Below are 16,202 nucleotides of genomic sequence, written 5' to 3' on the forward strand. Positions count from 1 at the left end.
CATGCCAGAGGATGCTCTCAGATACAATGAAGCAAAACAGACAATCAGCCGTCAAGACACCAACTGAGCACCTTCCAACAGCAGATAAAATGGGTAACTAATTCTGAGGTGGGAACTTCATAAACACAAAATACTCACCGTTTCCATCTGACAGCCAATGGCTTCTAATAGTGCTGAATCCTGAACAATATTTAACATTGCACCTGTAGAATCAGATAGAAGAAGGTAACTAGAGATTGCAGTAGAATATTCACTGCTAAAATTCAAAGCACCACTGAAGGCCCAACACACAGGAACACCATCCTGTTTTATAAAAAAACCCTCTACATTATAGTTTTATAAAAGGATTTGCTTCAGGCTTGGCCATCTGAAGCAGATGAGTGCTGAGATAGGGTGCTTTCAGCTATTTAAAAAATGCTTTGAATGTAGGGTTTTCAAATTCCTCAGTTCAGAAGGTTTTTAGTCCCACAGAAGGGCTGAAATTGTCCCTTGTCTCCCATCAGATTGTGCTAATTTAAAACCCAGGCTGTATTTAAGGATATCTACTGATCCTGTGAATAAAATTACAGTATTTGTTAGATAACAGAGAGCTAAAATGAGCTGTCTAGTCCAAACCCACCCCGGGGGTTACACGGTGCTGGCCTTGGCTGCGTCTTGTCTGGCACCCAGAGGCTCCCTTCCCCAGTCTGGCCATTAGGAGCCAAAAGGCAACTGGTGAAGGCAAACACAAATGTGCTTTCAAGTCTTCACCAAGTAGCAGCACAGACAGCAACCTGCTGGAAGATGAAGTGAATAATGTCTGGTCCATTCAGCAACCCTTACGGCACCAGCACAAGGGATCATGTTTGTTCTGGTACTGATCTGTGACCAATGAAGTGAACGCCCAAACCACCCAGACACAGCGAGTCATGTTTTCATAAAGCCATTTCTGTCCCTGCCTCACCAAAAAACCAAAACCAAGGCTAATATTTACATCATTGATAATTTATGGGTTTGTAGAGCAAACTAAAAATTGCTCTAACTCCAATTTGGCTAAAATATAAACCAAACTTCCTAAATGAGGAGGCACAGTCTGAGATGGGATACACTGAAATTCTCTCCATCTGGAAATAATCTCCAGCCTCTCACTTTCTGTGCTTTGCTTTCCATCAGCCCCCAAAATTCTGTATTGAAAGGCTGAAGCTCTAAGCACAGAGGTAGCCAACCCCACTGCACCCAAACTAGCCAGCAGGTAATTATCTCTTCCATCTGGGGGGAGGTAACTACACGCAAATGTGACACGGTTAAATTCAAACTGCAGATGCATTCAGGGTGCCTTAGGTCTACTAGCATAAACAGCCCAGATCTGCTTGGCAGCACCACCCCCAGACAAGGACAGCAACAGTAAGGTCAGACCTGTAACAGGCTGACACTGACACACTTGGCAGCATCAATTCTAGTTTGCTGCCCTCCCCAGCAACAAGTGCTTAGGAAAACAACACTTGCCATATGAAATGCAGAAATGGAGGTTCATAATCTGCTCCTACCAAAACCAGCAGGAAGTAACATACAAAAACAGGAGATTAACAGGAGATACAGCTGAGATGGACTGGTAGGAATTATTACGGAAATAGTGATGCTAAAAACCATCTGAGGCAGAGCATCTATGCAGCTGGATGCCAACACTAGACCTCAGCAGAGGTGTACAGGACACACAGGCAGGATCTAGCAGAGCATCACCCCATGCTTCTCCAGCAGTGCAGGCCCCCATGCACTGGTTGCTCTGTGGGACTCACTGAGAGGATGGGTTTGAAACCATCAATACCCTCATCCCTTCACCAGCAGCAATTGCAAATTATTCTTTCAAATCATTCTCTCCTAGTCTTCCACTAGTAAAGGAACTATCTTAACCACAGCAAGTAAATTTCCCTTCCCTTGGCTGCTCATGCCAGTTCCCTTCCCTCCCCTATTAGTCAGACAGGCTCTGTCTTCCCAAACAAGGCAGACACCTCCCACCACAGTACAAGTCTGTTTCCTTTTTAGACTTTTAGAGAAAAGGAAAGGGGTATTGTAATTATTGAAGGACAAGAGCATAATGTGGAAGAAGGCACTTCTAAATAAAGAGAAAAAAACAGGAGGGGCTAGGGGGAGTATGAAAGGCAAGAACATTTTCTTTTTTACTGGTGTGAAAATATATTTAACTTGACAGATTATTCACTATCCAAGTTTCAGCTTCTACTGTCTGAGTATGCAGAATAATGTCAATACACCCACAACCTCAAAGGACAGTTCCTTGCCAAACAACCAGGTATCTCCAAACTCTATTCCAAAGCTATTGTCTGAGGATTTACACAGTGCTAAACCAGTGGCATCTGTACTCTGCCAGTGCTGGACCATTGCTCACCCAGTGTTTCTATTTGTTTCTAGGGTTAATTGTGCCAAAACCTGAAGTGTTCCCTGTAACCCATTAGTCAAGAATCCTTCCCAGTACTAAACCAATGTTTTTTCTTGTTTCTATTCCTAGTTATGACTGACTTTTTCAGTTAGAATGTGCTTTACTTCTACCTCTATTTTTTAAGCACTATTCCACATTTGTAAAAAAAAGAGAGATTATCTTAACAAAAATGTGAGGCTTTTCAAGATGTTCTCATAGTACAAGGGAGATCATATAGATTGCATGACTAATAAACCATATTTTTCCAGGACAGATTAAGACAGACACTTCTGGAGCAGTTAAAAAGTTGAAATAACCTAGTATCATTTGGGTGTTGTTGGGATCTGTTTCCGTTTGCAAAGCTCCTATAAGTATGTTCACAAGCCGCAGTTTCAAGGAGAGGAAGGTTACTGGCTTATCATATGTTGAGCTGTCATCATTGCTGAATTTGCCTTCCAGGACAACCTGAAGGAAAAATACATTCATTTCAGTATCAATTAGAGATCACACCAGGGTGGTGTTGGCTTCACAAGTCAATATGCACAGCACACGTTGCTGCTGACAACTTTTAATACAGTCTCACTGCTACACACTTGCTGGAAGAGTTTCAGTACTAAATAGAACACAAAAAAACCCACACAAATCATCCCAATCCCACTCTGAAACAAACATGAAAACAAAAATGAAATGCAAAACAAAGTGGGACGTTAACTACCTCAGACTTCACAGTTCCAAAGTGATGAGGGAGGGGCAACAGAGACAACAAGATGTTAATTGAAGCTCTTCTTAGTTCTGTGGGGTTTACATAGATTTTAAACTTTGAGAGTTCTCTGCAAATCAAAGAATCACACAGTTAATCACCTTTTCACAGGAATCAGAAGTAAAATTTAATTAAGTTACAATTACATATCCAGTGGTCTTCAATAATCTGCAGTAGAATGTAGCTGCTTCTTCCCAGGCTCAGGTTTCTTATTAATTTTTTTTAAACAGCAGCAATAACACAAAGAGTTCATGTAGGAACCATCCCTTGCTAAGGATTCTCTATCCCATACAAAAAACAATGAGCAGATTAAAGTATTATTCCCATACTGCATCTTCAGAGCAGGAAGTTTTGGTCACAAGCCTCTACTGTCTTATTAAAACTCCAATCCACCTGGGGTTATCAGAGCCCTGCAGGACATGCTCCTGCACGTTGCATCAAACACAAGCTATTTCTACTGCTACACCTTATCCAAAGGAAGGAGGGGCTCAGACTTAAGCCCGGAAAAGAAATAATATTTTATGCATAACTTCAAATCAAAATGCAGTACAAGGCATAAAACATATGGTGAAGAAGGTATGCACAGAGCAGTATTACTTAGCAAAACATCCACAAATCAATACAGCTCTGACAAGTCAGGTTGTATTTTCTGGTTTCAGAACCAACTCCAATTTCACTAGTCTGCCTAAATCATCCATTTTTCCGCATAATGATGTGTAAAATTATTCTCAATGAATCTACTGCAGTAACAGCCCCTGATTAATATCCTGTGAAATTTTACTTAAAAATCAGCAGGCTTTCAATATATTTGAGCCAAATCACTCCTTCTCCCTGTTCTTACAGGTACTGCATTCCATCAGTGAATATGTAGATAACACAACACAAATGTTTCATTTAAAATAAGCACAACTATTACTTTAAAGAAAATGGCATTAAATAAAATTAAACATTAGAGTTTATGAAGTGCTGCTATCATGACTATCAAATACCTGCATGGTATGGGGCTCACATTACAGAATTCCATCAGTGAAAACTACTCAGGAATAACAAAAAACCCAGAAAATAAACACTTCCTCATATTTCTTGTTATATTTATATGGAAACAGCAATTTACCTGTCAGGTAAAATAGTTTCAAGAGCCGAAATGAAATAAGGAACCACGACATCAATCCCTTTCAGGTCACAGCAGAACAAAGGAGGGGAGTTGAGAATAACACTGGCAAGAACTGGGTGGCAAATGAAATCTGCTATCTGCAAACCCTGAATTAAAAGCATGTAAAATCTGACAAAGAAAGATAAGATTAAATTATTTGCACAAAAAAAAAGCATCAGCATCCCACAAGAACATGAATGTGCAGCCATTATTTGATATTTTCTACATAAAATTAAGTTTTAACACCAGACCTAGGAAACACTTCCCCATGTACGATGGGAGTGAGACCTCAATTTTAACTCCCCAACACAAGACAAATCCTGTGAAATCTTTAGGGGGGAACAGGACAGGATACACTGATCAGCAAGTTGGAGAATGAGAAACATCCGGCAACACCAGTTCAAACGAAAAGCAGGGGGGCAGGAACCCAGCTGGCCATCATCCTACAAAGCAGTTTGTTTCTTTTGCAGTTCCTTGTTAGAAACACTGTATCCCCTTTATTTTCCTTTTTAAAATGTTTGCAACCAGAGGGGAACCTCACTGACTGGGTAAGAGCAACATGAACTAACTATACACAACACACTGCAACATGCAAGAATTAAATACTTCAGTCTTCCAAGAAGTTTTTATGCCATCTGGGCCAAATGTACCTGAACAGTTTGAGCGGATTCTCTGCCTCTGGCTTTTGCCATTTCAATTAATAAAAATTTAGGAATAAAGGACCATATGATAGGCAACATTGCCTTATTTTATTAGAAACAAAACTATAAATCTAGGTAGTTCACAACACAACTGGTATAAATAATGGATTATTGGTGCATTTCTATATTCAAAGAAAAAAATCTAAACAACCCACAAACACATTCCATCCCACTGTTCTGTTTGACAACACAAGACCCTTAATGGATAAATAAAGTGTACAAAGTCTCAAGTCTGCACACTGATTTTTTCCATCTGAATAATATTCAGTGACAAAAAACCTCCAAGAATATGAGAGGCAAGAAAGTATGAAAAAGACAACATTCCTTCCAGCTGGGAGACACCTTAAGGGACTTCCCTGCAGCTGGAACTTGAAGAAAACCCAATGAAAACCAGCATGATGAGAAGATGAAAGAATTCACCGTTCAGCTTAACAAGCAATCCCTGCCTACAGCACCTGAAGGCTAACCAGGTTTTTTGAACTGGCAACACAGGATTCAGACAGTAACTGAACGGTATTAATTGGGAATTAATTTGCACCATGAAGTTACACCAAGAAAGCAACTGGAAGATAGGTTAGTACCGGGATAGGTAAGCTGGTAATATTTCCTCCCCAGTCTTCTTGCTACAAAATATCCTACACAGTGTCCCGCATGCCTCTGCCCTTCCTGCTTCATAGTTGTCTGGGAATTCGCTGGCATCAAACATGGGGTTGGAAGCCATTGTGTCTGTGGACATTTGGGATCCTTTCCGGCGGAACTCCACGCTAGCTTGAGTTGCTATAGCTGGGAAGAGAAAAAACACCATTTCACTGCCCCTGTCAGCATCTGCAATAGGCTCATGGGATCCTGGACACAAAGATCAAGTCCAATTTAGTAGTTGAAGCTGTTAGTTCACTGCATTTGAGTTAGTGCCTCTGTTTAGAAAGTATTTGTGGGTGTAGCTTTTTTTTGGTCTTTATAAGGATGACAACAAATGACCTTTACAGTCTAGAGCCTGTCCCAGCTTTCTGCTGGGAGGAGTACACTTCTAGCCAGCATTAGCTTCCTACCCCCTCTGGAGGACAAGGATCTTCCCTCACCTAGTTCTCATCTTCAGAAAAATGAAGCACCATCTTGCCTTGCTGCCTTAAAATGCCAAAACACATTTAGATGGTGCCACTACTGTGACCTCCAAACAAGTCCATGATTTTCAGCCTGCCAACTCATCTCTTCTGCTGCTCTGAAAACAAAGCTCCTTTGATCCCATTTTGTTGTATAAATTTACTTATTAAAAAGTAATTTAAAAAGTAGAAAGGACCCATATCAGAAAGAAAAAAATGCTGAAACCCACTGTGCTGATCTGGTCCCTCTCTCCTCACATGGCTACTGAAATCACCAAATTTGAGGTTAGACAGTCCCCACCAGCAGGCAGCAGGAAGGCTGGTCCTCTCCTACTCCTTATCCCACAACATGCTTCACGAAGTCTCCCAGGAGCCCTGCTGTTCCCTAAATGGGATGTGGTTGTGCTAAGCTTCATGCTCCCTCCCTGCAGGACGGCCCTGCCCTTCCAAACTAGCTGAATTCATGTATTTCTAGAGAGATTTCTGGTCTCCTTCCACCTATCAGTACCACATGCACACAGTGCAGGAGGCTGCTCGCTTTCCTGGCTTCCAAAAAGGGTATCTTGCTCTCAATGTGATTTATTTTTTCATTTTTTTCTCTAAGCAACTTCACTCTTGGATTCCTAGTGGCAGAAAGAGCATGTTCCTTCTTATTTTTAGTGAAGGACTATAATGATTTTCAAAACCTGTATAAGCCACAAAACCAAAGAGCAGATAACACGTGCTCCTGACAGAAACAGCCCAATGGAGTTCCACCAGATCCTCCTCTATCTCCAGCCTGGAACACTGGGGAACACCAGGTTTACAGTCACCTTTGCCAACAAAGGCCTGTTACCATTTTGACAGTTGGAAAACTTACTAATTTACAGATGGGGGGGGTGTTGTTTTATTTTTTTTTAAATGTAACTTTCTAGTTACAAGTGTCTATTCTTAATTTTTTGTCTTTAAATTTGGGGTTTAAGCTACAGTTACCATACAAATTGTCATGACGTAAGTAGCAAATAAGCACAAATCTTTATGCATCTTCCCATGAGCCATTTTTCATCCTAAATAAGCTATTCAGCAATATATTGTAGTTGGAAAAAAACACTACATGCACAATGCATACAAATCAAACATTGGGTCTGTAAAATAAGCTTTAAGTAAAAAAAACATGGTTAGTGCAAAGTCCTGAAACTCATGACATGACCACAGACTAAAGTACAGAAAAGATGGGACTGATTCAGGCAGATTAATTTGCTTTTGCCAGCAATCCTCCCCATTCAAAACCACACACAAAAGAATTGTCTTTTTTCAAGTAAAAGTGCAAAAGCTACAAGAGACAATGAGAATGAATTTACAAATAAAACATGGGATTATGGAAAAAGAAAAGCATGACCGCAATTAAGGAAAAGCTACTGGTTCCTACTTACAAGATTTATAAGAAAGAAGAATTTGGATAAAAGATGCTGCAAGATAATAGAAATAAAATGGAAACAAATCAAAGGACAGCAGTAGTTATAAAATACTTTTAAGATGGTGAAATTGTAATATAAGTTAAGCAGCTTTTAGCTTTTTTAAAAAATAGATTAAAAGCTTTATGATAGATACAGCAAGCTTGTTAAACACACAGGAAACTGGCATTCAGGTCCAAAATTATGGTTTTGAAAATACCATGCAAAACAATGAACAAAAAGTTACAAAATACTAGTAAGATTTAGAGCTGTTCATATCAATGTACATCAGTTCTTTACCAGACTCATTAACCCTTTCCAGGTCAAGACTGTTTCCCTGGGTCGCACAGGGGATGGTGTATGACCCAGGCTGCCCTAAGGCTCCTGTGACTCAGCCTGTGCCTCACAGGGGGAAGGTTACTCACCTGAGAGCCACAGCAAGACTTCTGTTTCCAAACCATGAGTTTGGTCCTGGCCAAGTTACAGCCCCTTCTTCCCTCACTCAAGTTGCTAGCAGCCAGACATGCCTCCTCTGACCACCAGACCAACCATCTCCCAGAGCAGCAGTAAAAGGCAGAACACTGCCAGAAGTATCAACATCCCTAAAACAATCTCCAGAGAAAGGAGAAAGGCAAGACCCCAGTAGCCATCTGCCAGGACAGAATGTCACCACCTCATCAGAGCTGCTTCTCTGAGCATGCAGGGTGAGATCCAGGCCTGTGACCAAGCCTCTCAGCAACATTCAAGATGTTCCTAAATCAAGACTTCTTACAGTTTCCTCTAGACCCCCAGAAACATCATTTGGGACATTAATATTAATGAGAGTAGGGTCAGAAGAGAGGAGGGCAACACTATATACCAAGGCTCCCCCACTGCCAACAGCACCTGGGTGCTCCCAGCAAACCTCCTAGGTAAGACTCACATAGCTGCTTTGAAGCACAGACCTGGCAAGGCTTGTGACTGAGTTAGGTGCACAGAATGAAGAAGGAGCCCACTGGAAGACTCAGTTGCTGAAATGCTCACACAAGGTACTCGTGAGCTTCTCCCAGTTCTCACAAGTAGCTCAAGAGAGCAGCAGCACGAGCCCTACAGCCAAGTTTGTCTAACTGAAACACATCCTGCCATGGAAATTACCTCAGCATATGCACACACTCCACAGCTGTCATGTTCAGGGTTAACTTCAAAAAGGCTTCATAGCAAATTTCTTATGAAGGGGTTCTCAGGTACCAATCACAGGGAGCTCTTTAGGCCATACTAACAAATAGACTCCATGCAGCCACCTAATTCTAAAGACTACACCAGCAGGACCCAGCTCCTTTCAAACCAACTACGCATTTTCAAACAGATCTTCTTTCCTCTCTCACCACAATACAGTCATGTTCATTAGCTGCCTGCTGTTCTTCACCATCAAGGTCTTGGTGCAGAAACTAAAACTTGACACAGGACACATGTGGCACAAAAGCATCACACCAACAATGGCAAGATCACCGTTCTGCTTCAGAATCCAAACACCAGCACAAGACTATCTTGAAAGACAGGGCTCAAAGAGCAAACAGGAAGACTTCTTTCCAGGAGATAAACTCCATCAGTACTCAGCTGCATACAGATGACCTCCTGCTAATCTCGTGGGAGAGAACAATTCTCTCTTTCAAAAAGAGACCAACAAAACAAAAGAACCACAAGCATGAAATACGTTCCAACTATCCTGAATTGTGCAAGGGCTGGTTCAAGATGTTTACATGTGAAGGTGACAGAAAACTGAACCACAGTGGGGCAACAGTTATATTGACAGAACCTGAGAAGAGCTGAGGCTGGAAGGGACCTCTGGAGATGATATAGTCAGTGTCCTCCGAAGCAGAGTCAAGTAGAACAAGTTCAGTTACCCTTCCACCCATCCAGGTATTTTTTCAGCTCAGAAATACAAAAAGCTGCACAGTTTTCTTGACTCCCTTTCTGGATGTAGAAGAGTTCAAGACGACAGATGTGAGCCTCCAGGACAAGGAGAAAAGCAAGGGTAGGTAGGTAGCTAGTTTGTGACTATGTCTTCAGAAATCAAGTCTTATGTCTTCTCATTGAGAACACGACAGAAGAGAAATAAGAAACATGCACTAGAAATAACAGTGTTCCAGAAATGGGTCCCTAAGCAGGGGATCTCTCTGCAGGACCAAGAGCAACCTCTATCAAGATATTTTACCTCTTTTTTTTTTTAAATTATCCTCAGGCCTCTAACCAGCAATGAAGCAGAGAAATTGTATCAAAGAGCTATGAGAGAAGGAATTCTTAACTGCATGGCATTGAAAAAACCTGACCATTAGACAGGTTTAAAGCTGTTGAGATCTTATACAGCTGCAGTGCCAGATGCAACAGAAAAACAGTGCCTGTGGGCCAGTGGAAGACAATACTCCATAGCAAAGCTGATTTCAAGTGCAGACACTTTCCAATCATAAAATATTTAAAGCATCCATAAAAATAATAGTGCTTCCTGAAGCTGATGCAAAGGTTATCAACAGCAGTGCCAAACATGGCAAGAATATTCAAGTTAATGTAAAAAGTGTTACTGTACCAGGCTACAGGGTGTAGCAGATGGACCATGAGGTACCTACAGCCAACCTGCAGCCAAAGGGAAACCTTGTCCTCTTTCCCAAGGGTAGGGACTGTGGCAACTAAATATCCCTTCCCTCCTGCCCTCTTTCAAGCCACACCTACATGGGGTAGCATAAGCAGAGCCAGGTGGAAAAGCACAACATGTAAATGATGGGCCCTTCTTGTGTGAGGGAGAGCACGTTGTACAACCTTCCTGGGCCCCTCATCAGTCCTGCCTCACACTGTTCAAGGAGGAAAAGACTTCACCTGGAGGCTTCACAGATGAGACTCCCTAGAACAGAAGCTTTTCAGTTTGGACTTAAACCTGATTTAAAAGACACTGATGCTTCATTCCAACAGGAACTGCAGGAGACCAGCCCTCTGCAAGTCTTGCTGCGTTCTCCCCTCTAATGCAAAGGCTGAGCAAAATGATTTATCCAGAAGGATAAATCAGACAATCTGAACTTCAGTGCCTGTCTACAAAATTTCAGCAGTTTGGGTCCACCTTCAGCTTGCTCTCATCCGACAGCCTGGCCACTGTGGCCAGTACTTCACACAGTGGTGGCACCAGCCATGGCACCCTGGAAGGGCAGCACTTGGCTGAATTCCGTAAGTTAATTCTGCCTTCCAAACTGCTAGAAAAGCAGGACACAGCACAGCCAGCTTCCTGAGTTTTCACTAGTGTGGTTCCCTCTGACCCACAGTTGCTTGTGAATGGCAGAACTTGTGACATTCCAAGACTGCAATATGGAAGAGCACGGAGGAGGAAAAGAACCAAGTGCCTTCCAAACAGTTGCTTCCAGTTTTCAGGAAGGCCATAAATCCCTCTGCAAGACAAGTGATACAGCAATTTTCTGACTGCTGTTAGGTGACTTCAGACGTTACATATATGAATAGAAGGCCCTGGAACCCCTTCAAGGAAGCAAATTATTTTGATTTTGGATGAGTGTGTACTTCTGCTAGAATCACAGCACATTTGTTTACAGCTGACACTGTTACAGAAGCAGCACCTCAGCTGACATCCTCTTCGGGTCAAGCACTACACCAAAATTGCTGAAGATACAGGTCATGTCAAAAGTAAAAGGATCCAAACTATTCAAAAAGCATTAAATACAGAAATACATAAACTGCCTACGCAGCTGAACACACCCTCAAATTATGCTTTCCTCAGACCAGCTATTTCCCTAGCAATGTGTCAGGGGCCTTTCACAGAGGAAACCTGCTACCACAGAAATCTACCACCAAACACTTTCAAAAACCAAGTGCTGCATACCTGAACCCACCTTTAACTGGGTTCACCTTCAGCTTGCTGTACTTCACACAGTGGTGTCACACACAGTGGTGGCACCACTCACGGCACCCTGGAAGGGCAGCAAATACAGAAATCCACCACTGAACATTTTCAAAAACCAAGTGCTGCATACCTGAACCCACCTTTAACAGATCCAAAACCCTAAACCCACTGCCTCCACACAGGCATTTGTGACACAACACACAAGGAAGATTTGCTGCTGTCAAGTCTTGCTATAAATCCCACTTGCTATGACAAACCTCTTCGTCCTGTTTCTCATACTTTGGCCAGTGAACCCCTGATGGATAGATCTCTTAGAAGAGCTGAGCAGACTTTCAAAATACTACATGAAGAGCAGGAAAAATGCAAGGAGTGAGCAAGTTTATTCTTTTCTGAATATTATTACCGAAAGGAAGAAGAGTCCTAAAAAGTGTCTGAGCAGAGCACTGATGCTGCTGTCATGTCTCAAAACATCCAACTTCCAAAGCTGAGCAAAGCACAGCAGGCAAAATAAATCTACCAGTTAAGGACTGAAGACAACCAAAGTATCAAACCATACATGGAAACATGTAGCAACCATCCCTGAGAGGCAGCAACTCCACTTGCTATTTTAAGGACTTCTGTTTTCGTAACACTCTCTGAAAACAAAGCTAAGTACCACCTTGTGCACTACGTGGAGTGATTTCTGACAACTTTTCAAACGCTTAAGAGTCACTATAAAAAGTTGCTATTACTCACTCAGAGAGATACTCCTGCAGATTTCAAATTAAAAAGTAGGATCTTTTATCACATTATCTCCTTCATTTAATAAAATTTCCACTAGCATAATTGGGACTGGCATGCTTGTTAGAGCAAGGGAGTGATTAGTAGTAAAAAGTGGTTTTTTTGTAATTTTAAAGCCTCTGAACACCTGCTTGGCTAATAACAGGTGCTAGCTCAGCTGAGAGGGGTTAACCACAATACAGCACTTCAAAATCATTTTTTGTTATGCATATGTTAATCTTGCAGGTAGGAAATGTCAATAAACCAAGGAAAAGGAATATACATATATTGTTCAGTAATATTTACCAGTCATGCTGCTGTCTCTGTTTATCCCATTATGAAGTTTACAGTGAACAAATGCTGCATCAAACAACCAGGATCCAAAGAGGTTCAGGATGCTGTTAACCTTTGGCCTGCGAGGAGCTGGTAGTGGCCGTGGCTCAGAACTGGTCTGGTTTGGGCTAGAGAGTGGAGAAGTGGAGGAGGGTTGGTGCTGCACTTTTGAAGCGTGTGCAGTAGTTACCTGTTTGAACAGAACGACATGTCAGCTCCTAGAAGCAAGGAAATTACTTCCTCTCATTGGGAAAATGATCAAAAGGGTCAGCTACTTAAACACAGAAGATGAAATCTCACAGTGCTGGCTTTCATCGTTGCTTTGTTCACAGTCACAGCCCGATGCCTGCGGTTGTGGGGCGGGGTGGTGTTGGTGGCAGTGCTCTGGGGCATGCTCAGCCTGTTCACTGGCGTGGGGGGGGCGCTGTCTGACCGGGGTCGGGAAATGCCTGTAGACCAGGAAATAAAGCAAGCTTTCATCAAGAGATCCTTTGGCTCCTCCACAGCAGCCCAGCTAGAAAGCATCTGGGCCTTCGGTAAACAGACTGGCTGTCCTACCTGCTCCCTGCAACAGCAGGAGTCAGAAAAAACACCCTTCCTCTTTTACTATTAGCAGAGATTAATGTACAACCAAAAGAAAACCCTGCTTGTACTAGATAAGCAAGTAACTAAAAACCACCAAAGAACTCCCCACCTGAAGAAGGTGGGAAATGGCACGTGGGAGGACCAACTGTAGAAGGCAGGGGAAAGGGGCAAGGTTCATTTGCCAAAGCCAGTGTAACAGCTCATTCCTGCCAAAAGTCAGGTGCCTCTCGCCTCTGCCGTTCCCAACCATCCCTCCCATGTCCTGTTTTGAGACAGCTCTAAAGCATCTGACCCTTCAAAGCCACTTTCAATCACTAAATAAAGATTAAACTCATCCCCCATGCAGTTTTCTGCTGGATTTGTGAATTGAATCAGCTTGCTGAACAAATACTAAGTCAGAACAAGAGATGAGATAAGGAAGCAGAGCAAGCTATAATTTTTCTGGCAGCAGCAGGACATTAGATCCGTCTTTACCCAGCTTCAGGGAAACATTCATGGTGTATAAAGCTACTCTTCCCAGTCAGAATCAGAAGGGATGTTAGTGGCCATGGTGGTGTTGGGTTGACTGTTGGACTTGATCTTAGAGATATTTTCCAACCTTAATGATTATTTGCCAGACAGTGTTACAGACATCTGGGAGAACATGAAACACTATTTCAAACCATTCCCCGACATTCAAGAACCTAGGAAAACAGTAGGAATAGCTGTCCAATTAGTCTGGGCAAGGTGGGGGCTGCAGGAAAGCTGGGGAGGGACTTTGGACAAGGGCTTGTAGTGAGAGGACAAAGGGTAATGCATCAAAACTGGAAGAGGGGAGATTGAGGTGAGACATGAGGAGGAAATTCTTCACTACAAGGGTGGTGAGAGCCTGGCCCAGGTTGCCCAGGGAAGCTGTGGCTGCCCCATCCCTGGCAGTGTTGAAGGGCAGGTTGGATGGGGCTTGGAGCAGCCTGGGCTGGTGGGAGGTGTCCCTGCCCATGCAGGGGGTTGGATCTGGATGATCTTCAAGGTCTCTTCCAACCCAAACCATGCTATTCAGCTCTAGCATCTGTCTGAGCACAGTCTTACATCCCCACCTGCAGCTTCAATTTAATTTCACCAAGAGCTCTCCTGCACCTGAGTGCATCACAGTCTGCAGTCTCTGGCTCTGAACTCCAGCGGGGGTCCCATCACCCTGGGTGTTTCAACTTGCTACACAAAATCTTCAGACTTCTGCAGTCTCCATCATACCAACATCATATGAACAGCTCATGCAGACAGCAAAGCTCCTGCCATGCTTACAGGAGAGCTGGGGCTGCCACAGAAGCCCTCCACAACTGACCAGTGTGGAAGACCTCACCCCAGATGTCACCTCCTGCACATCCAGACAAGGAATTGTGTATGTGATCCCTGTCACCCCAGTAGGAATGGAGCCTCAGGCAGCCAGACATGGACTACCAAGAGGACTATCACACCATTAGTGGGTTAAAAGGCTCAGATAAAGGGGTAAAGGGGCTCAAGATAGCTGGACAATATTCAAGGACCACTTCTTGCAAGCACAGCATCAGTGTGTCCCAATGGGTAGAAAATCTAGTAAGGGAGCTAGGAGACCAGCGTGGTTAAAAAAGGAACTGCTGGGGAAACTCAAGTGGAAGAGGAAAATCTATAGATCATGGAAGGAGGGACTGGTCACTTGGGAGGAATATAGGAATGTTGTCAGGGAATGTAGGGAGGCAACTAAGAAAGCTAAGGCCTCCTTGGAACTTAACCTTGCAAGTCGGGTTAAGGACAGTAGAAAGGGCTTTTTCAAATACATAGCCAACAAAGCTAATACCAGAGGCAATATAGGCCCACTGCTGAATGAGGTGGGTGCCCTGGTGACAGAGGATATGATGAAGGCAGAGGTGCTGAATGCCTTCTTTGCCTCTGTCTTTACTCCTGCAGGCTTTTCCCATGAGCCCCAGATTCATATAACCCCAGAAGTAGTCAAGATAGGTGAGGACATAGTAGATGAGGATTGGGTTAGGGATCAGTTGCATAATCTGGACATCCATAAATCGATGGGTCCGGATGAAATGCATCCAAGGGTGCTGAGGGAGCTGGCGGAGGTCATTGCTAGTCCACTCTCCATCATCTTCGGTAAGTCATGGGTAACTGGAGAGGTGCCTGAGGACTGGAGGATAGCAAACGTCACTCCAGTCTACAAGAAGGGCAAGAAGGAGGACCCGGGTAACTATAGACCGGTCAGCCTCACCTCCATCCCTGGAAAGGTAATGGAACAACTTGTCCTTGGCACTATCTCTAGACATATCAAGGAGATGGGGGTCATCAAGAGCAGTCAACATGGTTTTACCAAGGGTAAGTCATGTTTGACTAACCTCATAGCCTTCTATGAGGAAATTACTAGGTGGATAGATGATGGTAGAGTGGTAGATGTGGTCTATCTTGATTTCAGTAAAGCATTTGACACCGTCTCCCACAGCATCCTTGTAGATAAGTTGATCAAGTATGGGTTTGATGATCAGGCAGTGAGGTGGATCAAGAACTGGTTGAAAGGAAGAAGTCAGAGAGTTGTAGTCAATGGGGCAGAATCTGGTTGGAGGCCTGTGACTAGTGGAGTCCCTCAGGGGTCGGTACTGGGACCGGTGTTGTTCAATATCTTCATCAGCGACCTGGATGAGGGTACAGAATGTACCCTCAGCAAGTTTGCTGATGACACCAAGCTGGGAGGAGTGGCTGACACACCAGAAGGCTGTGCTGCCATTCAGAGAGACTTAGACAGGCTGGAGACTTGGGCGGGGAAAAACCTGATGAAGTTTAACAAGAGCAAGTGTAGAGTTTTGCATTTGGGGAAGAAAAACGCCATGCACCAGTACAGGTTGGGGGCTGAGCTGCTGGAGAGCAGTGTAGGTGAAAGGGACCTGGGGGTCCTGGTAGACAGGAGGATGACCATGAGCCAGCAGTGTGCCCTTGTGGCTAAGAAGGCCAATGGCATCCTGGGGTGTATTAGAAAGGGTGTGGTTAGTAGGTCAAGAGAGGTTCTCCTCCCCCTCTATTCTGCATTGGTGAGGCCACATCTGGAATATTGTGTCCAGTTCTGGGCCCCTCA

General features: G+C 43.5%; 1 protein-coding gene across 5 annotated transcripts in view; it reads right to left on the reverse strand.

The window, feature by feature from the left end:
• Positions 1 to 16,202, reverse strand: part of RALGAPB (Ral GTPase activating protein non-catalytic subunit beta) — a 69,301-nt gene that overhangs the window by 32,314 nt on the left and 20,785 nt on the right. For 3 of the 5 annotated variants that reach the window (XM_051633464.1, XM_051633461.1, XM_051633460.1), the window contains 8 exons: positions 12,830 to 12,978; positions 12,503 to 12,719; positions 7,540 to 7,575; positions 5,609 to 5,810; positions 4,288 to 4,455; positions 3,129 to 3,243; positions 2,731 to 2,878; positions 139 to 203 (listed from right to left, as the gene is read on the reverse strand). In XM_051633464.1, the coding sequence (XP_051489424.1) occupies positions 139 to 203; positions 2,731 to 2,878; positions 3,129 to 3,243; positions 4,288 to 4,455; positions 5,609 to 5,810; positions 7,540 to 7,575; positions 12,503 to 12,719; positions 12,830 to 12,978 (1,100 nt within the window). The remainder of the gene's footprint in view (positions 1 to 138; positions 204 to 2,730; positions 2,879 to 3,128; positions 3,244 to 4,287; positions 4,456 to 5,608; positions 5,811 to 7,539; positions 7,576 to 12,502; positions 12,720 to 12,829; positions 12,979 to 16,202) is intronic. The other 2 variants (XM_051633463.1, XM_051633462.1) reach the window with 1 other exon arrangement.

This window comes from Apus apus, chromosome 15 (assembly GCF_020740795.1).
Source record: "Apus apus isolate bApuApu2 chromosome 15, bApuApu2.pri.cur, whole genome shotgun sequence".
Taxonomy (NCBI): Eukaryota; Metazoa; Chordata; class Aves; order Apodiformes; family Apodidae; genus Apus; species Apus apus.